This window comes from Ammospiza caudacuta, chromosome 10, assembly GCF_027887145.1.
Source record: "Ammospiza caudacuta isolate bAmmCau1 chromosome 10, bAmmCau1.pri, whole genome shotgun sequence".
Classification (NCBI taxonomy): Eukaryota; Metazoa; Chordata; class Aves; order Passeriformes; family Passerellidae; genus Ammospiza; species Ammospiza caudacuta.
The window spans coordinates 21,946,877-21,972,659 of record NC_080602.1 but is presented as its reverse complement, the minus strand read 5'-3'; the positions used below and the strand labels follow the sequence as shown (position 1 = coordinate 21,972,659).

Below are 25,783 nucleotides of genomic sequence, written 5' to 3'. Positions count from 1 at the left end.
TTCCCATCTGAGACCAGCCCTTGCTGATTCCCACCTGAGACCAGTCCTTACTGATTCCCACCTGAGACCAGTCCTTACTGATTCCCACCTGAGACCAGTCCTTACTGATTCCCACCTGAGACCAGTCCTTACTGATTCCCACCTGAGACCAGCCCTTACTGATTCCCACCTGAGACCAGTCCTTACCTGTTCCTACCTGAGAGCAGTCCTTAGTGATTCCCACCTGATGCCAGCCCTTACCAACCCCATTCTGCTGCTGGCTCTGAATCACCCAGTGAAACCCCAGCCCAGACAGGTCCAATGGGACCCAGCTGAACCCAAGCTGAAGGAAAATTCTGGTTCCATCCCCTGATGATGGAAATACCTTCATGGTTTCTTTATTACATTTCCCATCTCTCGGGCTCTTTATTTCTCATTTTAATATTACCTTTAGCATGTTGCAGTGGATGTGATGAGAGGACGAATCCCTGACTTACCCAACAACTTTTCAGCACTTAAATTTCTTAACACCAAGCCAGAGCTGACTCAAATCAAAACCCTTCAGTGGGCCTAGGACAAGTGAGATTGCTGCATTTAATGTTTTACATAAAGAAACTCTTGCATAAGCCCATAGTCTGGCAGCCAGCCTCCACTTCTTGTGCCATGAGCTCTTTCCCTGTGCAGTTGCTGCTGTCTGTATCATTGCTCTGAGAGCATGGCCTGGACAGTCAGATGTATACAAAGAGCTGCAAATAGAAAGAAAGAGCTCACATCCCCAGAAATGCATCTGAGAAGGGAATTTACTGTGGTCAAAGGGTGTGCCAAGCCTCAAAAGCATTCCTTCTTCTTTGGGGAGGCATTCCTGTCACAAAGCAGAGTTTGGCTTTTTGGTCTTGCATAGCATTTGAAGATATTTTGTGCTTCCTCCTATCAGAAAATGTCTCAGGGTAAAGATTTTCTCGTGTCCTGTGTTTGGTAGTGCATGGTGCGAAAGGATTGTGATAGAAGGCAGACTTAATTGAGTTGGGATTGTATGAAAGGAGGAGGATGAACAAGTAGCAAACATCAAAGAAAGCCCCTACAGTGTCAGGGTACAAAGTTACCCAGTAGAGCCCTTGTGAAAAGGCTCAAAATGTTCATTAAACACAAACACTACAAGAGCCATTCTTTTTCTTCCAGCCTTTTAATGTGACAGAGAGAACAAAAACAAATCCATTGGAACAGCTGCAATTTCCAGTGACGACCAGACACAGATCAAATAAAAAAAATAAAAGAAGGTTTAAAATGAAGAAAAGGAACCAAGGGACTGGAATTGGCTATTTCACACACAGAGTTGACAGAACATCTAAATGAAACTTTCCATTAAAGCACGACACCAGGTGTTATTTACAGTGGAACTTGCAGTGTGTGTACATTTATACAGCACTAGCATCACATACAGCAAAGAAATTAATTTATTTTGTTTCCTTCAGAGTTCCCAGGCTTGATTCTTCCTAAAAGCAGCATTTGCTAATATAAGGGTGAGAAACTGAGGGAGAAACTTAATGCAAAATAAAATACATAGGGCTCAAATCTACAAATAAACCTAAAAATACCCTCTCAGGTTTTGTGACTCCTTTGGAAAGTCAAAGGACATGAGCAGGGAATATAAAAGGACTCCTTAAGAGCATCAGAGAATACTCTGCTGTTGGAGGTCTCAAAGCAGGACCTGGAAGGGACCTGGGAATCTGCAGATGGATGCAGATGAGCTGATGCTCAGCTCCATGCAGTCCTGCTCTGTGCCCTTGTGTGAAGGCAGCCTTGGGGCTGGACCACTCCCAGGCTTGGGGAGCATCCCTCAGCGCCCCTCCAGCATCACTGAAGGACTTCAGGATGCCTGAGCACTTCCCAGAGTGCAGAACCTCTGCCACTGGATGTGGGTTTTCCAAGACTGACCCTCCTCATAATCCAAAAGATCCCATACACCACCATTTGTGAGTCCCACAGCATTTCAAGGAATTTCAGAGTGATGTTGTAATGGGCAAGGAGGGGCTCACCCCACCCAGCACAAGCTGCAGCCACCACCTCTGGGATGTAGCAGAGCCAAAGGCAGCAACAGGAGCTGTCCTCCACAGCTGGAGTAAATAAATCACAATACCACAACCTGGTAAATCAACAGGGAACACAAGGAGGCAGAACTCTTATTGTAACACCACTGGTCTTTAATAATAATACCAACAGTGCTTGGTGTTCCTATAAAAGCAGTGTCTGCATGCTCAGAAATTCAGCGGTGGATCTCTCCCAGCTGAAATCACAAAGCCACAGCAGGCCAGTTTGGGTTCCCTAAATTCACCTTCCCCACGCCACAGTGTCCCTGGCTAAGTGGCTGTCCTGCTGTGCCACACTGCATGAGGAGATCCAGCTATCCTCTAGAAGAGATCTTTGGGATTTAAGGCAAGCCCCCTGCCTTGGTCCTTGCTCTGTGTCCCGGCTGCAGTGAAGTTCACAAATCCATGGAGATGGTGCTGTGCGGAGACCATCAGGGGAGCTGTGGTCAGCAGGTTTCTGTGTGGATGGTCCAGTGTATCCCAGACAGAGACAGTCACTGTGACAGATGTGGGCAGGGGAACTGAGGGAGATGTGCTGGCCCTTGAACAGCAGGGGCAAGGCTGGTTTTACGGCAGAAATTAAGCTGAGCCATCAGAGGAGGTGCCTGAGGAGAAATCTTCCCTTGCCTGAGGCTCAAGGATCCATGACTGAGGCTAAGCCTAGCAGATGGCCAAGGCCTGAAACTGAGCCCAAAACAAACCCCAGCCCATGAAGAGGAAGCTGCACCCAGCTGCTGTTCTGCCCTGGAGAGAGCAGTGTGACACCTACACTGATTTACACCATGACAAAGACAGCAAATAAGCACATTGGGAATATTGCCTGAGCCTGTCCCCACTGAACTGGGTGGGATATGCCAGCCCAGGTGTCACAAATGCAATGCCTGAGCTGGAGCTGCTGCCCTGGATCTGTCTGTCCCTGAAGGAGCAGGACTGTCCAGGACAAGCCATCTCCAGGGTCCCACACATTCCCTCTGCCTTTCAGCTGAGAACCATGGCAATCCATTCAGTCCAACCCTAGGTGTGTCTCTGCTATGTGATGGGAGCTCTCCTCAGCTTTTCCTTTCTTCCTTCTCTGCTCGCTGTTGTCCTTTATCTCAGGACAACAATCCTTTATCTCTGTGTGTTTGCTCTCTCCTGTTGGTCACAAACTCCCAGGGGTAGGAGCCTTGTCCCAACACATCCAATATCCCTTTAGCACTTAAGTGACTGACCCATGGATTTTAGGGTGCAAAGAATTTCCAGGTGACACTGACAATGAGATCCCATTACTCTTCACCTCGTCCCAGCTGGTCTGTGGGGTAAGGTTTAGCAGCCTGTGAAAGAGCCATTTTGTAAGGAGGAAGGGTTTCTAATATTGGATAATATTTCCTAATATTACCTTGCCATTTCTATCTCCTCATGATTTCAATTTCTTCCTTCTCTGGAAATTAACAGGGACGTTTTGCAAAATAAATGATTTCATTAATGCCACTGCAAAATGTCAAGGAAGAACAAAAACAGGTTTGCTGTGAGCTTTGGGTGACATGTAAATAGGAATGTTATGCAAAATAAATATTTAGACAAATAGGTTCTAGTTTCTCAGAGCTGCACAAATGAATAATCCAGAAAATGAAACAAAATTTCTCCCCCTCTGTCCAGTTGCAATGTGGCAATTGGCAAGCACAGCCCAACAAAATGGATGAAGCCTAAAGGTCATGGTGACCTTTTGTGTTAAAATACATATTTAAACTGTTTCTCATCATGCAAAAGGACCAGATATTCTTAGAGAAAAAAACCCACATTCTGGGCTGTGATTCTGAACAGAAGCTATGAACTGCTGCCGAAGGACATAATTACATTCACTCCTACCTTAGAGAAGGAACCTTGCTGTTTTGAAGACAAATAAAATAAATAATAATAAAAAAAGCCTAAGCTACCCATAAAATGAAGAAATTATGCATAATAAGTTCAGTTATTATAGCAGCCTGTGATTTCATCAATTTCATAAACTTCAGAATAAAGGTCAAAACTCTCAAGCAGCCCATTGTAGCCTAGCTGATCCACGAGTGTTTATCCCTGATTGACACAATGATAAAAGTGATGCTCATTAGAGGCTTTTGCCTCATTGGCAAGGATTTGCTGCTTGTGATCTGAGCCTGCTGTGTCCTTCAGCAGTGCCACGCTGAGTCCCACAGCTGCAGCCTGGGCTAAGTGCAAGGGGCTGTGCCTGTGCAGCCAAAGGCAGGGCTGTGAGACATCACTCCTGCAGGATCTCAGCCTAGCCTTGCTTGGTTTTCTTCAAAAAAAAAAAAAAAAAATTGCCAAAAAAACGAAAAAAAACCACCAAAATCCGACAAAGATCCAACAAAAGGTAAATGAGAAGATCACCAGAAAAAGTACAAAATAAAATTTTTGTGTCACAGAATATCCTGGTTTGACAAATTAGCTGCACTATGTGGCGGTTTCAGATCAATTCTGGTCTGCTGCTGAGCTTGTTGCAAAGGGTATAATTAGTGTTATCTCATCCATTGTGAGCACTGGTGTGTTATTGAGCAGGGTGCTTTTCCTTCTGGTTTCCCAGGAAAACACACCCCAAAATACACAACTCACTTTGCCTCTAGGTGCAACAGGACTTAAGTGGTATGATAAAAAGGGCACACAAATTTCAGAAATGTTCTCCACTGAATATCAAGCTAAACTGTGCCACTTAATGGGGAATTTAATGTTCTGTACAGTGAAAGCTTGCTGTGTGCATTCCCTGGGTAACAAGTTAAATGGCTTTAAGTAACTGTGCTTACAGTGTTTCAATGAGACCCAAGTATATTAGAAAATCAAGCATCATATTCTTCAAATAATATGGCTAAAATGCTGGTAAATTCACAGTTACCATTCTCTAGGTATTAGGCAAAAATCCCCTATTTACACTGGATAATATGTACACATTTGGTTTGTGGAATGCTCCAATATCATATCAATTTCTCCTCTGTGAAAGCTGTAAGGAAAAAACCCTCTTAATCATTATAGAAATATATATTCCCAGCCACTAAGACATTTAAATATTTGGTATCTTGATGTAAAGAGCAAAGTGTCACTGAGTTGGTCGTGACTCCTGATAAACTTGAATTACTGGGATTTGGTTTTGGTGCCACTCTTAAAATCCTCTAAAGGGTGCAGAAATTAGAAATCCTAAATTTTAATAGCTGATCACTTCAATGGGTGTATGTAAGTTTGCAAGGAGGTGTAAATACACACATATATGTATATATATATAATTGTTTAGATATTTCTCTTCCACAGCAAGAAAGTGTCTAGTAATTCCCTGTGCCCAAGTGAAGACAGTAAAGGGCTTTGAAGTTCTGAGTCTTCTGAGACAGCTGAGCACCCACCCTCACATCCTCGAGGATTCAGGACTCTCACTCTTCCAGGGTGGAGTGGTAATCCCAAAATCAAAACAGCTGGGGCCAGTGGGCACATCTGCCACTGTTAGCCCTATGGCTGGAGCTCACCTGGAGCAGGTGTGTTACCTGCCCTGCCTGGATGCTCTGTGTGCCTGAGCACAGCTGGATGGCTGGACAGGGCAGGGTCTCCCAGCTGGGCAGGGCAGGAGGGTCGGGTCTGTCCTCCTGTCTGTCCTCCTGTCTGTCCTCCACGCGGGCACGGAGCTGCTGTCTGCCTCTGGTGTCCTTGCAGGGGGATGGACAGGGACAGGGGGGGCTCCCAAGCTCTGCAAGGGGTGTGTGGGGGCCGCATGCACCAGTCGTGGCTGTAACAAGGTCAGGAACGATGGTTTTGTTTAAATCCCTGCGGGTTGTTCTTGGTTCTTCTTCCCCTTGCTTTGAGGTGCCGACGGAACAGCACAGAATGAACGTTTTGGGTTTTCCAGACATGGATCTTTTTTGTTCTTCTCCTACACCTGCCCCCACCCCCCGCAAGCCCCCACGGCCTCTGTTGCTCACATCAGGACCTGTTCTCGAGTCTCTGGCAGGCGCAGAGCCAGCAGGCCACCCCCAACCAGGGCGGAGGAGGCCAGGAGGATGGGAACCACCTTGGTTATCCCTACGAAGGAGGAGAAGATGGAGTTCCCCAGGATGGCACCAAACTTGCAAAGCCCATTGAGGATGCCAAAGGCTGTTGCCCTGTGGGGAGGAAAAGCAGAAAGCAATGGTTGGGAGGCAGGTTCTGGCACAGCTACAGAAGGTTTGGATGGGTATTTTTGTGAATGCTCTTATGCTTCCCAGGCTATGCTTCTAGCAAGTAAAACTGGGTGGAATAAATCAGTAGATAAATAGATGCAGCTGTTTTGTGTGTCTGTGTGAATGGGAAGAATGTCTGTGTGCACTCATTTCTCCTTTTCATCCTACCTTCTCCTTAGCTCTAGAATGGCCCACTCTGTCAGCCTCTGCCCTCCCCAAAGACAGGAGGACAAAATCTGCTCTAGATCTCCTCAAAGCTCTTCCAAGGGCTGCCTGGACTGGATTGTCACCAGAGACCATAGTTCTCCTCTAAATTCTGTTTCACCCAGCAGCTAAAAGTCCACTACTTTTAATGTACAGCCCCTCTCCTTCATTTCTGGCTTGCCCCAAGAGTCTGAAAAAGGCAAAAAGGGGCTTATAATAATATGAGGAAATATTTAATCCAGAGAACATTGTCCCAAAGTCTCTTGATCTTCCCCATGTCCCAAATCACTCTGTCTACATGGTTTTCTCCAGGTTTTGGATTGGAGGGCTGCCCCAGTGATGAGGCATGATGAGAGGATGGGGATGCAGTGTGAAAGGCCAGACCTCCATGCACATCCATGGAAATGACAGAGTACTTCTTTCATTTTAGAACTAGTTGATCTTTAAGGTCCCTTCCCACCCAAACCATTCTGTGATATCATGATTCTCTGATTCTTCGATTTATCAGCCCATAATTTCCATATGTCCACGTGATCCCTGTGTTCAACCTGCCACGCATGCAGAATTATGCTTGCGGAATAGCTCTGTTCTGACCCAGCACCACACAGCCCTGAAGGACTGGTGAAAGTGAAATAAATAAAAATACACAGCTTTTTTCGCTGGGAACCAAGAGGACTAGGCCGAGGGTGGGGATTGAGGGAGAAGTGTTCTGAGCACCTTTTGTCGGTGGGGTAGAGCTCCACGGTGATGACATCCAGGGCGTTCCAGGCGGCGATGCTGGCCCCACAGAAGAGGCACTGCCAGCCGATCATCGCCGACTCGCTGTTCCCGAAGAACAGGAAGAAGCAGCACACGGCTGAGATCAGCATAGAGCCACCTGCAGGGGGAAACCAACAGGAAAACACTGGCACAACTTGTTGCCTGGTTGTACTCTTCCCCTGACTCTTGCCGCCCTGAATTTTTAAGATTTTCTAAGCCTTATGATGCTTGCATCCTTGTAGCAAACTTTCTCACACACTTTCTGTAAATAGCTTATTGTTTTGCATTCTTTTATTCTTTTCTAATCTGATAGACTGTTGGTTTGTCCAGTGTCATTGGAGAGGTGGCACTGTCACCATTTTTTAAGATTTTCTAAGCCTTCTGACGTTCGCATCCTTGTAGCAAACTTTCTTGCACACTTTCTGTAAATAGCTTATTGTTTTGCATTCTTTCATAGAAAAAGAGAAATTTGATAGACTGTTGGTTGTTCCAGTGTCATTGGAGAGGTAGCACTTTCACCCTCCAATCCACTGTCACTGTTAGAAAATTATAAATGTTAGAGTCAGAAAATAAACTTCCCTTTTCTTCACCCTGAGAACAGTGGTGTTTGCGCTCGTGTTGTTTGGTGTCCTATAGCCCCAACAGCTGAGCAAATACATTTGTTAAAGATGGCTTTCAAGTGATGGCATTTCATCCCAATAAGTGTTAAATCTCTGAGGATCCAAAAACACCTTGATGCTGCCTATCTGTCATTCTCTGATGCTGGAAACCAGCCTAGAAATGTTCTCAAAGTCCACCTGATCTTGCTGATAGTCCTGCTTTACAAAGACTGGGAAGACAGGCAATTCCAGGCAGGTTTCCAGCATCTCAGACTTCCTGATGGACCCAGGAAGAGGAGAGGCAAGTAAACATGAAAGTCAATGAGGAGGAAGCATCACTGTGAAAGTTTTTCAACTTGAGTTTCTAGTGATAAGCTTGTGCGTTTCATATCGTATCGCTTGACACATTTCTAGTCCCAATTAGGATAATTTACAGTCACTTGTATGAAGCACTTGAGGTCTCTTTTAATTATAAGAACATCATTAGATTTCATGGCACATTTGCACAGGAGCCATAATTTTATGAACATCACTGAGGGAGAAAGTGAGAGCATTCATGCTCAGTTAGGCACAGTTCAGATTCAGAAATATTAATAGCTACATCACTGCTTTCTACCCCATTGGGAATTTTCAACTGAAAGATGAAATTTGGGAAAAAATCAAACTATTTTTCACCAGAATGTTCTTTTATCACTGAAATATCTCCATTTATTACCAGGAAAGCAAACAATTTTCTCTGTTTGGTGGTTTTGGAGTCAATTTAGCACATCATCCAAAATAATTTGGATGTTGAAGTGTAACTAAAATGCTTCAATTTGGACATTATGTTGCATCTTGCCACTGCAGCAGTGGCCTGCCTATGAAAAGCTGCTGTGCAGGACTCCCTGTCCCCTTCTTCTCCAAGGTACAAGGCCAGACTACATCCCCACAGTGTGCTGTGGATATTCCCCCTGCTGCAAATGCCCAGCCCAGCACTGGTCAAGGCACTAAAAGATCTGCTGATTTGCACAAGATAAAGTTTGGCAGAACGTGATAAAAACAAATTGAAGCCCCAGCAAGGCGCATAACACAAAGGAGAAATTCAGTTTTCCTGTTAAGCTGACCAGAAATAATATGTTCCACAGAGTGATACAGGTGGGATGCCAGAAGGCTCTTTCGATTGGAAATTCCATAGTGAAGCGTTTCAGCATGTCATTACTAATTTTTGTCCTGTTCTCATCTTTTTGCAGGAGAAATAAGCATTTAGGGCTCCAGCTGTCATCTCAATTCCAGATGAAAATGCTGAAATGCTGACATGTTTGCAGGATGGACAATCTGATTCTCATTCAGCTTCCTCTAATTTATTTCTCACAGACCCTCTGGTTTGTTTGGGTCTTTTTCAAATTCACCACATGAATGCTCATTTTCCCTCAGTGTAAATTCCTGAGACAGTAATCTTGTTCTACTTTAACCTGTCTGAAGGTGAGGCTGAGCTAAACCTTCCCTCTGTTCTTAGAGGAGAGAGAGGAGCTCAAGAGAGTGATTCATCCCTTAGCCCAGAGCCACGTCCCTGATTTTATTGCCTTCCTTTGGCTGTCCCTCAGGGCATGATTCCCATATCATGGGATGAGATCAAGGTCTGAACCCTGGAGGCTGCAACACCAGCAATTCCCAAAGTATTCATAAAGCTGATAAGGTGATAACTTGATAACTTACTCCCATGATGCTAAAGTGGGCTCCTTTCTTGGCTGTGACATGGTCAGTTAATTTACCATATGGTCTCTGAAGCTGCTTGTGCAATCATTTGAAAATCAGACAAAGAACCAAAAGAGGGAACTCCTAGGCTGTCAAGCTGCCACATCAAATAACCTTTGTGAATATTCATTGCTACGAGCAAAATGTTCATTTATTTATACAGAGGCTTTGGACTTCAGCAGCAACTCAACAGGACTAAGAGCTCCTTTTTTAGCTCTGACCCTGATTTGCTGAACACTGCAAAAACATGCAGGATTTGACACAAAAGGCAAAATAAATTACAAAAAAAAATGTCACAAACACACAGAAAAGCGGGGTGAGGAGGTGGGGAGTAGATCACTTACTGCCATGGATCACCTGCCTGACCCTCTAGACTTTATCCTCTGCTCCTTTTGCTTTGGGGATGACAAATTCACACTGAGCAGGGCTGTTTGCAGGGCTGAGCTCCACCCTGTCCTGCCCCATCACCACCATCCCCACTCACCAATCATCTTTATCCTCCCGACTTTGTCCATGAGCAGAGCAGAGATGATGTTGCCTGGAAGCACGGACAGGCTGCCCAGGAAGCTGACCAGGTAGATGAGGAAATCATTGTCCTCCTCAAAGTCGATGTGGCAGCCTTCCTTCTCCTTCATGAAGGTGCTGTTGATGAGCCTGCAGTTGATGAATTTGTGTTCGTAGAGATCTGTGAGGGAAAGAGGCAAAGGCTTGACCCTGCTTGGCTGAACTCTCCTCATACAACAGCAAGGACCAAACCAAAGGCCCAAGAGAAGCTTCTCATCCAATGGAAATGGCCAGGGAATATTTATTTCAGTGGAAATTTATTAGAGATGCAAACTCCAGCTGAGTCTTTGGCTCCTGGCACATGCAAGCTCATACGCTCCTTTTATTTTTGGAGTCACCTGAATCAGTATCCCCATGCCACAAGGACAGGGCAATGCAGGCTTTGGTCCTCATAGCATTATCATTTGTTCTTTATTAGAGTAGAAGTTAAGAGCTTTTTTTTTTTTTTTATAGATTAGAGACTTTTTAAAGTGAATTTTATTAGTGCCTTTTGATACAAATTAGTGACTTATTTTACTGCTGATGATCTTCAACTGCCGGTGGATTGAAATTATATTCTAAGCCAATTTTACTGAGTAGAGCTGTAAAGTGCTGAGAATTTTGCCATCACTTTAACCTGCCTGAACACAGAATTTGGTGTTTCCCATACAGCACCCAGAGACACCACAAGCCATGGGGTAAAAATCACTGATGGAACCATCTGAGGTCTCATTCCAAATGCATCTCACTCTTTTCCTCCAGCATCACTCTCATTACCCAGCACACACTCAAGCACACAGATCCCCACCATCCTTTCTCCCAGAAAGCAGATAAAATAGTTCTAATAAAATAGTTTCCTGATAAAAAAAAAGTTCCCAGTTACAGAAATGACACCGCAGCAGGAATCCCATTACCGGTGTTATAAAACACAGTAGAGATGATGGTGCAGTTTTCAAAGAAGGTCTCAGTGGATCTCACATCTTCAAAGTAGCAATCCTCAAATAATGAATCCTCAAATCTCACCTCCTTGAATTTCATGCCAATAAATCTGTGGGGCAGGAAACAGAACTTCACTCTGTGCTTTCTGATATTTTCTATATTGTATAGGTGTGCAGTGGCTGTTTCAAGAGACAGAGCACTAATTCTAATTTCTAGTGTCATTTACAGAAAAGGTGTTGCTTCTGTGTTTTATTAGGAGGGAAGGGTCTGAAGAGTATTTTTTTAGAAGAGACATGGATGTTATAAGATTTGTGCAGTTTCTCTATTCCTCACAATAATCACATCTGAGAAAATGTGCTTCTAAAGCTGAGGGGACACAAATCCTCTCGTGTTCAGTTGTAATCTGTCTGAAGATGATAGAATTTCACTCAATGCAGGGCATTTCTTTCATAAGCTGACCTTGCTGCTTTCCTTAGTCTCCCCCTTCCTCCATCATAAATAAAACCAGACATTATCAGGAGCCTATTGAGCCATTTGGTGAAAGGTTTATGACAGTTGTTTAAACTCAAACTGATTTTTTAAGTGAAAATGCAGCAGGGATTCTGGAGAGAGTGGGGAGATTATCTGAGTTCTGCTTGTAACCATCTCTGTTTGAGGTTTATTACTTACCATGTAATGAAAACGGATTTCACTAAAAATAATAAACTGTGTCAGGTGATTGATTTCTCCTCTGATGGGAAGTGTGACATGTCTGACCTGGCTGCCTGAAGGATGACACAATATTGATTTACCTGTGAGATTTTGCAGGAACACTGAGAAGATGTATTAGGTAATGCACAGACATGCTTAGGAGATGTAAGGAGCTATTAAGAACAAGCATTATTGCTCCAGTTAAAGAGGCCATGACTGTCACCAGATGAAAAAAAGCCTTCTAACATAGACTCTGCAGCTTAATTGAATTGAGCACTTTTAACACAGCATAACGTGATGGTTGTTTACACCTTCAAATGAGCACTGCAGGGCTTCTTGACTGAGCCTACTAACAGAAATTATTAATGCACAAATACCACCAGAAGATTATTCAAGTGTTTTGCTCCATGTAGAGGGTCTCACAGGTTACAGCAAAAGTTAAGCTGTTCTGCATTTTCTCAGTGATGTATTTATCCTTGTAATGTATTTACTCCTAAAGGCTGTTAAAAAACATTTTCCCTCCTGCAGTTTGCTTTCTTAACACCCAACTTTAGAAGACTCAGAGAGCAATGGCCTGGTGATCCATGGAGTTTTAGCTAACAGCAAACACAGCTGTAAACCATTCTGAGATAATTTCTTTGCATTACTGCAACATAGCTTGATGAGGTTTTGAGTATTTGAAATGGAGAGGGCCAAGGTGGGAGAAGAGTGATTTACATCAGTTTTATGTCTTCAGCCAGCCAGTGCTGAGTATCCTTAATTCTCAATGAGGTTAGTGAAAATTCAGCACCTCCTGTAGGCATAGGAAAAATGTCCCCAGTCTCTAAATTTGACCAACATCCACTTCTAACCACTTTCTTTTGTGGGACAGGAATTGTAAGGCTAGGTTTGCATCATCAAGCTCAGCTCCTTGCTGCAGGGAAGGTGTATGGAAGGACATGAGGACACATGTTGGGGTCCCTCACAAATGTATATCAAATATATAACAAGGAAATTATTTCTGAGGGGATTGGAACAAGCTGGCTGGGCAATGGGATGTGGTTTCAGCTGTGAAGATTAAAACAATGAGTGTTTTGTGTAACATTGAATATAGGGATTTTGAATGGTAGTAATGGAATGACCAGGCTTTACACTGCTGTGGAACATAGAGTGATTGGGGACCAGGCTGGATGCAGAAGGAAAAACAAGGCCAGCCCAAATAGGAGGACACAGGGAAGGAAAGCAATGATGTTCTGCTGGAGCAAATGCACTGACTTCAAAGCACTAAAAGAGAAGGTGATTCATTCATTTTTCGGGAGACAGTGACTGCAGTGGGAGAAGCACCCCAGCATGGCCATGGCCCAGCTTGCACTAATGGGCAGCAGGATGGAGACTGGGGTAATTCATATAGAAGACTTCAAGAAGAAATAGCTTTTTATTTTGGAAATCCACCAGCAATTTCATTACCAGTGGCTGCCCAAGCCCAGTAGATGTCAGTGTGGGCTAAGGCAAAAGAAGTCACCTCTGCATGCAGGGCTGCCCAGCACGGCCAGGGGAGCACTTGCTGCCCTGATCCCAGCTCAGGGCTGCTGGAAGCAGAACTCCTCACTGGCATCCCCTGGGTTCTGCAGAAGTCAGTGACAGAGGCAAAGTAGGTGGGAAAAAATGATTAAAAAATATTTTGTCTTTCAAAACCTGCTCTGGGACTTGAGAGATTTAGATTGAGTGTCCAAAAGAACAACAGAGAAGTTCAAGTTGATGGAAAATGGAAAAGAAAGAAAGAGCTTTCTACAAATTTATTTCAGTTTGAATGCATCAAAGCAAATTCTTTTCACTTACTTGTCGTTCCTGTATTCCCCATTTCTATGGATCTGGTTTTCCAGGGTGAAATTGAAGGTGAAATGGGACACTTCTTCCTCATCAAAGATCTTCACCCGGGAATCATATGCCTCGTCTTGGAAATAGCGGATCATGTCAGGGAACCAGACAATAAGGCCATAGTAACTGCAGCAGGGTTGGGAGACACATCAGGACACAAGATTCTTCCAAAGACCCACTTCACAGCTTGTAAACTTGTTAAACTCCAAATGTGAATGCATTTCTGACACAAATTCTTGCTCAGTTCTGACACAGGACTGAGCAATTTGTTTCTGCACTTTAAGCACCCTGTTGATCTCAGAAATAAATTGGTCCATTCTCCTTCACTTGAAGCAGGACAATTCATTTTAGTTCCCCTTGGCTGGAGAATATAGAAATGTTCTAACCTTGCTACCCATTAAATTAGCAGAGAATAAACAAACTGGCTTGATTTCTGTAAGTGTGCAATTCAAGTGAGAGTTAGGCAAAATTTACCTGTAGTTTAGACTTAGAATCCCCTGAGTGGTTTTGATCTAGACTAAGGAACAGCTGAGAGTCTGGTGGGGTTTTGTCTTTTTTGTTAGTGTGGACAAGATCAAATGAAAGATCTAAAGGTGAGAAAGTCAATCTATTACTGTGCTACCAACCACTTCTCAAGTCCTGATTTGTTCAGAGCACCTTGTACTTCATATAAAGCAGTAGATTGATCAATATTTGTAGGACAGCAAGGCTTAGTTCACAAAGGCTCTTTAAAATAAGACCAGGATTAATTTTGTAATAGTTTATTTACACTTGTAAATAAATATTCAGACTCTGAATAGTGCTTTAGCTTCCTGAAAAATATAAAGAAGTATCTTCCTTACCTTAAGGCCATTGTAAACCAAACCACAGCCAGCATCAGTGTGTTCATCCTGTACTGGGCTGTTAAACAATATAGCACGTTGTCCCAGACCTACAAATCCACAAGAAGGAATTAGGTGCCAGGACACCCCAGCAGACACTTGACAGCTTAATTTCTGAGTGCATCATAAACCTAATGTCAGAAAAATGGGTTCATTAGAGGAAGGTCAGGTGTGTGGCTTATATTCAGTGTTTTTTTCAAAATTATATTTATCGAGTAAATGGCTTACAAAAAATCACTTATTCAGCTCAGTGCTAGAGTACTTGATCTGAGACCTTTGTAATGAGCTGGAGTGCATGGTCAGGGCTGGGTATGAGGCAGTGTTTCTCTCAGGTTATATCAGCAAATGTGGATATGAGATTGTTCTCAGACCCTCTGACAACTTTATCTTTTCAAATATATGTATGGTGTCAGGAGTGCTTTCAAACTGAGATAGAAAGCTCTCTGAAGAGCAGAAGTCCAAACACACCTGGCACTTTAGGAGGTATAAGGTGAAATCAGGTAGGGATGAAGCCAAGCAGGAGGCAAACCAAATTCTGCTCTTGACTCATTGCAGAAAATGCTGCCAAGAACATGAGGGGATGCAACTCCTCAAGCTCTTATCTTGACACATAAGTATAGTAATAGTATAGCATCTGCATTGCTATTAAGAAGGACTTTCCTTTATTTTCAGCTCATCCTTCAAGACTAGACGTTCTAGCAATGTTTTCCACAGTCCTACATGGGCATTAGGTGAGCAGCATAGCAGGTGTGAAAGGTTAAATTAGCTTAGAAGACAATGCAATATTCTTAGAAGCTTGGTCTCAGCAGGAACAAAGAGCAAGCACTTTCTGCCTCCACTGCAGGTGGTAATTCCACTTAAGGCTTGGGGAGAGAGAATCAATATTTATCTGCCCAGAAGGAGAGCCAAGTGCTTGGGGCTGTGGCTGCTCCTGGAAGCCCTGCACTGCTGGAAGGCAGTGGTGCTCACAGGGGCATTTTGGAGCCTGGGTGGCAGCATGGCAGCTTGCACACATCTGCACAGAAAGTGCACTCAGATTACAGCTCTTTGCAAAAACCAGATATTCTGAGGTGGGAGTCAGGGTTTTAAGGCAGAATGACCTGAAGCAAAGAGGCACTGGAACACTGTGTGAAGTTTTTTTCTCCTCTTTACCTGTTTTAAAGTAGTCGTGATTCTGACCAGCCACCGCTGGTACCAGGTCCCTGTTGAGCTCTGGATTTCAATAAATTCATCTACTTGCTTTGGAGTTTTGATATAGGAAACCTAGAGGAAAAAGAAAATAATGGAAAAAATTAGACTGCAGCTTCTATAATTGATCTTGGGTGGATTTAAATTCCACTGTTTTCTGGGCAATGTTTCCACCTAATAACCCCTATTATTTTTTCCTTCAAAGGTAGCATTAGCAATTGAGCTCATTGATTTAATTACAGCAAAAGAGTATTAACAGAAATAAGCCTTGCTTCCTTCTTTTCATCTATCCCTTCATCCTCTCTCTATCTTCTCTTCCTTGAAATATTTTAAGTACATCATGTCCACTTCAATCTTTCATTTGCTGGCTAATGTACCTGTATACTATCCTTATTTCTCTATCTTCAGATTCCCACTACAAATCAGGACTCAGAAAATATACTAAAAACTGTCTCCAAGATCAGTCACTTGTACTCAAACTGTGTCCTCAGGATTTCATTCTTCTAAGACAACTAACAGGAACATTTCTCATTCAACATCTTTTAAATACCGCTGACAGAACTTCTATGACAAATGAATGTGTAGATAGGAATCTTTGCAGCTGAAAATGTATCCTGCCATCAAGTGAGCCCACAAAATGCAACCGGTTTGCTTCACCAAAATAATCTGAATTTTCACTGCTGAATACCTGAACTGGACTGCTCAGGAAAACTTACAAATGTATACCAGAAAATATTTGCTTAGCAAATTTAATTAAAGGACATAGTAAAGGAAAACAGAACTGTTTGTAAACACACGGAGGAGGCGAAAATCTGCTGAATAAATTTCTGAGTGTGAGCGAGCGCCTTGGCTCAGCTCTGGAGTCTCCGCATTCCTCTTCCTGGCAGTGATTAAATGTCAGATCTGGGAGCTGTCCCGTACAGGCTGACTCACCACAAACTGACAGCTTCTGGCCTGTCAGAAAAGCACAAACCCTGGCAGTTTGTGCCACACCAGGAGCAGTGATCAGCCTCCTGTGCCAGGGGTGTCAGCGCATCTCGGCTCAGCCTCAAAGTGCGGTGCGAGCTCAGCTCTTCCACTGCAGTCACGGCTCTGTGGCATGGAATAGCCAGCACTAATGGGGGCTGTACAGCTGCTCCTCCATTCTCCTACTCACCTCAGACTCTCACAGTGCCCTACTTTGGGAGATATATATATATATATATATATATATATTCATATATATTTATATTTGAGATTGATTTCCCAGCTCGGCGTTACAGCAAAGCCGGTGATGGATTTGAAGAAAAGCACTTCTCACCTTTGCTATCAGGGCTTGCATTACTCAAATGGTTGGTAGCCTAAAAATAACACATGCTCATTAAGATCCTACATGAACCTGCTTGCAGTTGTCATGCTCAGATAGGAAATTTTATTTTCCTTGAAGGATCACTCCCGAAGGGCACAGTCTCCTGACAGCCCTTCTGAACATGGAGTGTTGCTTTCCTTCTTGATCAAAAATACACGTTTCACACACAAGTGTATCTCCTTTTTTCCATCTTTTAAAAGCATCTGTGCTCTCATCTTTAAAAGAATAAATCAAGAGCTCTTCCCTGGCTGGCTCACCAGGATTTTAACACTGAATTATAGTAATTTGCAGCTAACCCCAGCATAAACCTTTCCTCTGATTTTACTGTTAACCACTCTGCTGGTGTGACCTTTTTCACAACAAGCAGCAGGCCAATGAGTAATAGCCACTCATCCCACTTTCCCTTGGAGAGATTAAAGACTGGATATGAGGCAGGTGGAGTTGGGAAAGCTCATTAGAAAGTACGTGAATTTTAATCAGACTTTGATTAGAAGCCAGAATGGAGAAAGGAGTGACTCAGGTCTCCCACATGGCTAATATGTCTCTTATTTTGTTTTAGTCTCTTAGAGCAAGCTAATTAAACACATGCATAATTGAGAAATCACTGGTTTAAAGGATGTGGAATAATACCAGGAATGAAGAGTACTTGCTGCAATTGACATATTTGTCTAATTCTTGGAAAAACAGACTGACATCTAAGCTTAAACCCACAAAATGTTTCTCAGAATCCATTTTCTGGTTGCTGGGGGAGAGATTACATTGAAAGAGTCCCAAGGAGAAATAAAGTCATGCTGTGCTGCACTAAGGAGGGTATGTCCAGCTTTTCTTAAGCAATGGCTTTGCTCAACTCACCGTAAACACCCTCTCTGGCTCGCCCTTGGCACGCATGTTGGTGTCATGGACTTGCTTGAGAATCATCCAAGCTTCATCATGTTTACCAATCTGAAAACACCAAAGAGAAGGAAAGCAAGTGTTCAAGCTGCCAGCTCTGTAATTTGTCAAAGCACAGAGAGAAAGCAATTCTAGAGGTCCAGCATAGTAAAGAGGCACACAGACAGCCTGGGCTGCATGAAACCCAAAGAGCTGAAGGCATGGTTGGTATTCACAGAGTGCAGCATCTCTGTGCTGGAGAAAGGAATTGTCCTAAAACTGCCTGAGGCAGAAAAATGGTCAGGGAGAGAGCTTTAAAAACACATAGAAGAGGAGATGGATGAGGAGAACTGGACTCTCATCCCACTCTGCTAAAGACTTGCAGGCTTGAACTATGTATTGCTACATTTCCCATCTGTGGAGATACAGAAATTTGCTTAAGATTTCTGAGCTTTAAGTATTTTACTCAGTGAAATGTACTTTACCCTTTGCTCTACCACCAGGATTCAGCAGTTCCATGCCCAAACTCTGTGAGATGTTTTCAAAGTGCCTTTGTTGGACAGATAAAATTCTCATCTCTCACTACCTTCCTTCTGTACCGCATGTGGCAGTGACACACTGATCATCAGTGACTGACCCCACAGTCTGCAACCTTTGGGGTTCAAGCAGTCTGTGGAGCTGGGGTAGACACACAGGAGTGGCTTTGCCTCTGAGCTTGTGCTCTGTGTGTTTGATGGGACAAAGACAGACAGACAGTGGCACAATAGGGACCTGCCATCCTCTGCAGGTATCAGAGATGAACCACCTTACCTCCAGCAAAAACCGTGGGCTTTCAGGCATGAATTTCAGCGCCACCAGGGAGGCGATGCAGGGCAGGGCACACACCAGCACAAAGACTCTCCAGCTGTGGAAGTGGTACTTGGTTCCCATACTGAACCCCCAGCCTGGAAACAGCAAGAGCCAACAAGTGAAAATACTGACCAGGAGCTCTGAGTTTTCCTCTGCTCAGAACTTTGCAGCTCTGTATGACATGAGGGCAGGTTGAAAGTTTGCTGTTCTTAGTGCTGGTGGCTCTTGGAGGCTCGATAGCATGCTCAGTGGATAGCAGCAAGTTTATGTTCATTACAGAAATTGGAGCATGCTCAGGCTCTGCCTTTTAAAAACCTTCTTTTGTCTTTGAGTTTAGAAATCACCCAGTGATGGGAACAGCTCAGAGCAGCTGTAGGCAAGTAAGGCTGGAAAATGGTGCAGGAATAAGGGCCATAACTGATTGCTTCTCAGTGATGTTAGTGAAGGTTTACAAAAGTTAAATCCTTGATCTGAGAGGCACTTTAGAGACAGCTTCTTCCCATCTCCTACATCACATATGTATTTCACATTTCATGGAAGTGAGCGAGAAAAGCAAATTTATTTTTTTTCCAGACCTACAAAACCTGAGCTGGGGTTCAAACTTAAAAACATCAAAATCCTAATCCTGCATTTGAGATACCCCTTCTCCTGCTTTTTTCCTGGTGTTTGACCAAGTTAGGTGTTCCCCTGCTAAGAACTGGAAAGTACAGCCTCATTCTCTTGCATTGCTCCATTCACTCTCCCTAGGCTCAAATCTCATAAGGAGTGTTAAAATAATTTTTTTCTCCTGTAAAAATTTTATTCACATAATAAGGAAATCATCCAGCAATGGGTTTTGCAGAGGTCTCATCTGAGCCAGTCATGGTGTTCTAATGATTTCACAAAGTTCCAAAAGAGTAGGTGGAACACTGGAAATCAAAAAAGAAGCTACAAAAACACAATATCAAAAAATAATCTGAAAAATAATTGTAATGTAAATATCTAAGGGCTTTTAAAAGCAAATGTTGTTGCAGGTAATAGAATTATTTCTACCTGAAACCACTAAAGTAAGTTCACCTATTTCTTCCAACAGTCTCTGTCACATCAATCAAAAGCATGAATATTTCTTTATACTGAATGTGCTTTAAATGTGCTAAAAATGAAATGATAGATAGGTAAATGTTAGTGGTTTCCTTTGTGGGTTTTGTGAACTGTCCTACTTTCCTCAAACAGGATTTTGCAAACAGCTGGTGTCACTGAATACTGGGGGAATTAATCTTTTCCAGTAGATATTTGCTTCTGGCGTTTCCCTAAGTGATATACACAAGTTACAAGGAATTCCATGCTAATGCAGACTTTTGCTTCTCAGAGCACAAGTAAATTTCAGTTTACAGCCATCTACTTTTTCATTCCCACTTCCAGCTGAGGGCAGGGAACCCATTCCTCTCCTGCACCCATTTAGGCGAAGTCAGGAGTGACTTCAACCCATCACATGCTGGGCAGGTGTGTCACAGGTACACAGCCCTGACATAAGGGAAAGCACATGTGCTGTGCTCACTGCTGTCATCCACAGCATCCAGTGATTCCCTGATTAAAGTTGCTTATTTTTGATAACTGGAGCAATTTTTGCCATATAATCTCAGTCTATATTTTTCCCTGAATGAGCTGACATTTAGATGAAGAGCTCAGGCTCCAGCAGTGTAATTCAAGGGATGTATTTGAGACTTTAGATGGAAAGCAGCCCCATTCAGTCCTATCTACAGCCTCAATATCCATCAGTCAATCGTACAGTCAATCTATAAGACCTTCTGTGAGCACTTCGGGTATCTATTTATTTTCAGTGCTATTTATGCTGGGATGTGTAAGAACTGTCACTACCTGTGCAAGGGTTTGGGGTGGTGTAGTGGTGCAGGAATGTGGTGGTGTAGAAATTCAAAAGCACAAATTACCGTAATGTGGGATGATGCTCCAAGCCATTGCTGAAGCATAAATGCCACCAATCATCCAGAACATGCAAAGCCAGCTCAGGTGTTCCCCCCTCTTCTCACGAGACAGGAATTCAGAGAAATAGGCAAACACGATGGGGAGGGTGCCCCCAATACTGAGGAGAAAAAACAGCACGTGAGAAAAATGAGAGTCAGCTTCGATGTGTTTGTGGAGACTTCTGAGGAAAAATGCAAATCTCTCTTTGGGTGGACTGGCTTTAGACGTCAAAGATGAACAAGATCCTTCTCATGCTTTAAAAGCTGAATTTTCTGTATTTTATACAAACCCAGAGTAATACCCTGCTGTTTGCTTAAACATCTCCTCTTGTTATTTCATGATCATTCATTTTAGGGAGGCAAAATACTGGCAGCCAGTGTGAACTGCTGAGGATCTCAATGGAGGCCTTGGAGGTGGGCATTTTTCAGTCTCACCCACATTTCTGCACAATTTGGGCAGTACCAGAAGGACATCAGTGAGCAAACTTCCCCACCATTAGAGCTCTAATGGTCAAGAGTGAGATAACACAGCCACACATGCTAAATGGCAATGCCATCCTGACTGGGCACCAAGGATGCATCTCCTGAGCACCTTTCCTTGTCCCACCCCACACATCCACACTGCCCAGCTGTGCTGGGGCTGCCCCAGGCCAGGTTCACCAGGTACACACCCGAGGCCTGAGATAAGGCGGCAGAAGAGGAAGAATCCGTATCCCTGGACGAAGGAGGAGAGGAACGCAAAGGCAGCATTGATTGCAAGTGATATGATGAGGCATTGCTTCCTTCCCAGTTTGTCAGCGAGGCCACCCAGCAAGACAGCCCCCACCATCATTCCTAAGTAGACTATCAAGCCTGGAAGGGAGAGAGACAATCAGCTTGTTAACAGGGTGGAAATAGTACACAGAGTAGAAGGAGATTTCAAAGTGCCCATGTGGCAGCTGATGTTGTCCTGGCATATTGTGCAATAAAGGAGAGATACTCCTAACCACCTCAAATCTCAGAAACTCTGCCCAAATTTTCCCATCTCGTGCCTGAGAGCTTGCATCACTTGAGGCAATATGGACAAACCCTCATTTGACCAGCCCCACATCTTTCCTTCCCAACCTCGCCGCTCACATTTCCCCCGCACGTAAGCAATGGCCAGGCGTAAGCAGCTTAGGACGCACGTGTCCCAGCTATGTGCCACCAACAATACAACAGAAGTCTGATGTCTTAACTCCTCTGACCCCCCTGAGCGCAGTGGGACGGAGGATGTGTAGGGAGAGGCTCTGTCAGGCTGCTGTTTACGCTCGGAAAGCTGCGAGAGCAGAGGGGCTGATGAAGCATGGCTAAATCTCTTTGCAGTGTTTCATCTCTTTCACTCTCTGCTTTTCCCAGCTGTGTCTGAAAGGATCAGTCTGTTACCCAGACTCACCTCGTGTAGCTCAGCTACTTCCTTCGTTAGTGAGCCAAGATCTGGTGCCTAACTAAAGGACAGCTTACTCAAGAGTGCAGTCTTGATTGAAAATTTCAGGAGAAGGGAGAATCTAGGGCTTGTCTGGACAGTTTGCTCTATAGAGTTATCTCTCTAACATTGTTAAGAAAGAGAGATTCTTCTTTTTAACCTGACTTCACTAGATTTTCTGCTATGGGGTCCTCAAAGGCAGTCTCAATGACTCATTTAGTGCCAGGCTGAATAGAGGAGAATGGGTTTCTACCTTGGGTAGTCTCCCTGTACCCTGCTCAGTTTGTGCTTGCCACTCTCCTGGAGAACATGGCAGTTGTCCTTTGCTCCTCTACTGCCACTGCTGCAGAAGATCCACAGATTTTATTGCCTTTTTTTTATGCAGGTACCAGTGTAAATAACACTAGTTCATAATGCTCAAATGTTCAGAAATATATTTTTCATTTATTTTATCTACTTTCCACATGTAGTTCAGAAGAAATTGGTTGCAACCACAGCTTTTCCTGAGGAGCACAGAGGTACAAAAGGCTGCTCCCTCCTGCAGCATATCAAAGCCCATTGACAGGGTTGTAGCCTGTGTCTATAGGCTGCACAGTCCTGCTGTGGAGATCCTGGTGGGGCCTGACCACCACTGGATGTGATCCAGATGGGCTGAGCTAGTTCAGGATGGAGAACATCTTCTTGCTGGGAAGCAGAACGTTCTGCTTTCCCTGCAGTGCAGGGAGTTCTTGAGGGAAAGGGATGATGCTTGAGGATGTTTGGAGACTGGGGACATGTCAGGTTCAAGAGCCAGCTGAGCTTCCTGCATCCCTGGCCTCAAGTGAAGGCATTGGATGCTAAGCAAGTAAATACACTGCCTTAATAGGAAACATTCCTATTCATTGATTGAAGAAATACAGCTAAAAGGAACATTTTTCAGGCATGGTTGACTCTTTGGAAGTTCTTTCCTCACCGTGAACCAAGTTTGGCTTCTCTTGCGAGCCAATGCCTTCCCCAGGTTCTGTTCTATCAAATACACTTGGAAAACAAGGTGGCAATGAATGTTTTTGTAATTTATTAATGTTTAAACAAAACAATCAGTCTGGTGGCTGAAGGCAGCTCTGTGCCATCCAGCTAAGGGCTAACGCAGAGTTATCTGGCAGCTGATCCCATCTTCCTTTTGACTGCAAATGCCTGCACTTGATTCAAAATGCATTACTAAATTAAAAGCTATGCAGCAGAGACCCATTGCAGGATTTGAAGGACACTTGTGTCACATTGATCAGATGGGGAAAAGTTTGGATTTCTTAAATCTCTCTATTCCACAGTGGGGTCACCTATCTGTGAGTGATTCTTTTCAATCCACATTATGTCTGAGGGGCAGGATTTGTGTGTCAAAGGCAAAAAAATCTGTTCTTGTCTATTAAAAGCCTTGGTACCAGAACTGTGGAGCTGGATTTGGCCAATTTTACCTCCACCATAAGCACCATTGGCTCTGTGCTACCAATCCTTGCACTCCATGCCCTACCCTCCTGATCCAAGCTGTCCTGGTGAGGAGATCTGAAGGTGTGTAAAGGTTTCAGGTATAAATCTCAAGAGAAGTTACAAACACATCTCAGAGTCTGGGATCTCTATTTCTATTAACTTTGACCTCCAGCAGGTTCACTGAAGTGCAAATTGCAAGGGTGAGCCAAAGCAAAAACAGCTTCAGTCCAAAAACTTCCTGGAGGAAGGATCTTAATGCAGCACTGGGTGGCTTAATGCTTTTACCCTGGCTCCTGAGCCACATTTAATGGAGCAACTCTGATGGCAGCCAGAGGAAGGAAGTGATGATAAGCCCTGTATCTACTCACTGGTGCATCACAGCCACCCATCTGACAGTGAGCCCTGCCAGCACTGCCAGACCCTGGGGAGGAAGAAAAAATGATCTGCCAACTTTTTTTTTTCTTTTTTCTTTTTTTTTTTTTTTTTTTCAGAGAAAATCTCTGGATGGCAGATGTTCATCCAAATCCTCTTAGTAATGGAAAATGTCCCGGGTCAGGAGGAGGTGGAGGAGATTGTTACTGTGTTCTAGCTGGTGTTTTACTGCAGTCACTGGTGAGGGGCAGCCTGTTGTCTGGCCAGAAGAGTGGGCTCAGTGTGGGATGCGGCAGTGCTTGAAACTCAACATCAAGAAGTGGAGCTGCTTTTGTAAGCAAACCCCTCAGATTCTGACTAAGGAGCCCAAACTTGGGATGGAAAGGAAGATTGGATCTCTGCAGCACAGCATCCATCACACAGTGAGCAGACAAACCACAGCAGAGCTGTTAATGTCACAAACTCATCTAGAGAATGTTGCTTTAATTAGTTATTGTATATGATAAATCAATTGATGCATGGTCCCTCAGAAATTTAAAACAATAAAAATCTGTAGTAAAGAAAATATCAGGGACAACCAGAGACTGTCTACTTGGCCAGGTTTTGAGGGAAGGATTCTGGTTATGGAAATATGTGCTTCAGGGTTGAAACAAAATCAACAGAACACTTCCTTATGATGGAGAGGTCTTTTTTTGGTGAAGACTGCATGTTCTGGCCAATGTAATTAAAATTTGGGGGTAGCTGCTATAGAACACTCTGTCAGCTGATGGATCTCGGGACCCAGGGTGCAGAACAAGGTCTGCCTTGCAGATTGCTGTGCCCTGGATTGACAACAAGGTGGCAGGGACCCAGGGAGAAATGGAATATTTACTCAAACTGCCTCTTTGCAGAGAGAAAACTTTCCAGAGAACACAGTGATGGTTGCTACCTCTGAAAAACATCCAGCTCATGTCAAGTAAACTAAAATTTAAATTTTAAAATTTAAAATTTGGACCAAAAAAAGTGACCACAAAATGGTGTTTCTTTTCCTGGGCTAGTTCTGTCCACCAAATATTCTACAGTACAACATTACAATGGTCTGCACCAGAAGCCTGACTTCTAAACTTGGCTTCAAACCACACAGACTCAGACTGTGCTAGGAGGGATCAGCCTCCCAATTGACACCTAAGGTGCTCAGATGAAATGTTAAGGGCAACTCTGAATAAGCCATTATTTGCTGGCTATTCCACAAGTCCTGGAGCATAAAGAATGCCTGTGGGAAAGTCTGCAACAGCCTCCCCATAAAAGTGGTGGAAAACCAAAGGGCTTAAATTCTATGAATAAATTTTGGGTTATGACTCATCCATTGCTGAAGTTATAAGGAAAATATGTGACCACTGACTGGGCTTATTCCCACTAGAAAAGGGGTAACATATTTAGCATTTTCACACTGAGAAATTTATTAGCCTTTACTGAAGTTGTGTGCTCTGTATCAGACAGGAATTTGAAGTTAAAAGTTCTAGGAATGAGGAAAGGAATATACTGCAGATACAGTATATGGCACTGGGTGTGTTAACTGTATTTTTACTACTTCAATATAAAGTCAACTTCTAAGGGTTTCAGAAAAAAAAACCAAAAAAATTCAAGGTTTACCTAAATCTGCATCACAAGCATGAATTTTTCCTATTGTTAGTTAATGGGATTAAAGTCCTTAAAGAAGAGGCATATCTGAAAATAATCCCTTTAAGGACAGGACAAAGACTTGTGGCATAAATAGAAAATTTGAGCTTTTTGAGCCAAATAGCTCACTGAGAAGAATTACTTCCAGAGTCCTTGGGGCTGTCAGGGAGGGGAGGAAGCTGCC

General features: G+C 43.6%; 1 protein-coding gene across 1 annotated transcript in view; it reads right to left on the bottom strand.

Annotated features, from left to right (window-relative positions):
• Positions 1 to 1,165: 1,165 nt before the first annotated feature.
• SV2B (synaptic vesicle glycoprotein 2B) overlaps positions 1,166 to 25,783 on the bottom strand; it is a 64,609-nt gene continuing 39,991 nt past the window's right edge. The window contains exons 3-13 of the mRNA XM_058811247.1: positions 21,332 to 21,512; positions 20,628 to 20,779; positions 18,661 to 18,794; positions 17,833 to 17,922; positions 15,597 to 15,707; positions 14,406 to 14,494; positions 13,525 to 13,689; positions 10,992 to 11,125; positions 10,019 to 10,219; positions 7,160 to 7,319; positions 1,166 to 6,181 (exon numbers count right to left, since the gene is read on the bottom strand). Of these exons, the coding sequence (XP_058667230.1) occupies positions 5,998 to 6,181; positions 7,160 to 7,319; positions 10,019 to 10,219; positions 10,992 to 11,125; positions 13,525 to 13,689; positions 14,406 to 14,494; positions 15,597 to 15,707; positions 17,833 to 17,922; positions 18,661 to 18,794; positions 20,628 to 20,779; positions 21,332 to 21,512 (1,601 nt within the window). The 3' untranslated portion in view covers positions 1,166 to 5,997. The remainder of the gene's footprint in view (positions 6,182 to 7,159; positions 7,320 to 10,018; positions 10,220 to 10,991; positions 11,126 to 13,524; positions 13,690 to 14,405; positions 14,495 to 15,596; positions 15,708 to 17,832; positions 17,923 to 18,660; positions 18,795 to 20,627; positions 20,780 to 21,331; positions 21,513 to 25,783) is intronic.